At 55.7% G+C, this 1568-nt stretch overlaps 1 protein-coding gene across 1 annotated transcript in view; it reads right to left on the bottom strand.

The window, feature by feature from the left end:
• TG (thyroglobulin) overlaps nt 1-1568 on the bottom strand; it is a 237536-nt gene that overhangs the window by 201166 nt on the left and 34802 nt on the right. The window contains exons 18-19 of the mRNA XM_010834775.1: nt 1402-1557; nt 1-119 (exon numbers count right to left, since the gene is read on the bottom strand). Of these exons, the coding sequence (XP_010833077.1) occupies nt 1-119; nt 1402-1557 (275 nt within the window). The remainder of the gene's footprint in view (nt 120-1401; nt 1558-1568) is intronic.

Here is a 1568-nt window from a genome sequence, read left to right as displayed (position 1 = left end):
TAACAGGAAGACCTGGAACGCCAGCAGCAAGCCTGAGTAGTCGGCACTGCACACCTTGCCCAGAGGAAGCAGGAGCTGGAACTGCGCTTGGGTCTGGAGAGTCTGCCAGAACTGGGGCCCTGCGAGCGAGCACCAGAGGTCAGCAGACAAGGACAAAGAGCTATGGGGTTCTTTTGTTTTTTTTTTCTCTGCAAAACGAACCCTTCTTCATTTTACTTGGAGTTCACAAGTGCTGCCATCTTGCATTGTCAGCCTCTGGGTCTAGCTACTTTCCAGCACGCCAGTTTGTCTCTGAAATCACTTAGCACCCTCACAGCAAGCTCAGTCCTGCCTCAGCCTCTAAACCCAGGCTGAGGTCCTGGACATTCTTCTTGGAAAATCTTCCATAATACCTTGCACTCAAACAGGGCCATGACACCTGCTTTGGCCAGTTGAGAGTAGATACCGCAGCCTATGTGCAAGACTGAAGTTGTGCAGTGTGCAACCTGCACAAACGTACACAGGAAGCCTGCACTCCATTTTAGGAGTTCAGGACCCACGCCTCTCTTCCCCCAAGTCCCTCACTCACAACAAGTCTAGCTCTGATTTCCAGCTACTCAGTCACCATCAGGGGGACAAGTCACTTATTTGTCCAAATCACATTCTGAACTTTTTTCTGGATAGCATTCTCTATTTCAGAATGCTTTGTGACAAATTTGTGTCCTTTGCCCCCCTGCCAGCCACCCAGAGCCTTGTGACAGTCAGTCCCAGAATCTGGGTCTCTCTCCTGAATGCCCCTCCTGTTGCCCTGTGCTGACCCCTGCCTTGCCTGGCTGTGAGTAAGTACAGCCAGCCTTTGCCTAGGCGGACACAGTCAGAGTTTTGTGTCACGTCACAGCCACGAACATGTCAAAGTGGGTTCTCTGTGAGAGCAGGAGAAAGGAGCTGCCCATATTTAAATACGGCCCAAGTCCACAGTGATCAGAACAGACGCCATAGCCTGGAGCTACAGCCGGACTGAGGGGAGGCGGGGGGGGGGGTGGGGGAGAGGCTGGTGTGGCAGTGTCACTGTGACCCCAGAAGCCAGATCAGCAACCCTGAGCTTGTCGGCATCATAGTAACCAACATGGCCACTGAAGCATCTACACCTTGAGAATAGTCCTGTATCCAGGACTTCCCATGGGAGCCAGAAACAGTGGAATGTGTCTCAGGGAGCAGATTGCTCCAGAGAAGCCACAAATGAAGCTTTGCCCCAGGGGCCTGGGAAGCACACTTGATCATTCTAGAAGACAATGCTGCATTGAGCGCTCTGTCCTGCTCTGATGCCACACGCTATCCTCAGGTGGGGAAAATGAAGGCCTCCGCCCCAAGCCCTGGGGGTGGGGAGCGGGACTCCGGGCAGACCTTTCTGGGGCCACTCACGTTGGCAGGCGCGGGGCTGGGGCGGCCGGGACTCCCAGCGTCTCCTCTGCACGCTGCAGAGCAGCGGCTCCGGTGGGAAGGCACTCCGGTAGCCCTGGCTGCACCGTAGCTGGCACCGCTGCCCGGCGGCCGCGCCCAGGCCTGAGGCGCGTTCCCCCAGGATAACC

Source organism: Bison bison, unplaced genomic scaffold (assembly GCF_000754665.1).
Source record: "Bison bison bison isolate TAMUID 2011002044 unplaced genomic scaffold, Bison_UMD1.0 scf7180017864036, whole genome shotgun sequence".
Lineage (NCBI taxonomy): Eukaryota > Metazoa > Chordata > Mammalia > Artiodactyla > Bovidae > Bison > Bison bison.
This window is presented reverse-complemented; position numbering and strand designations above follow the sequence as displayed.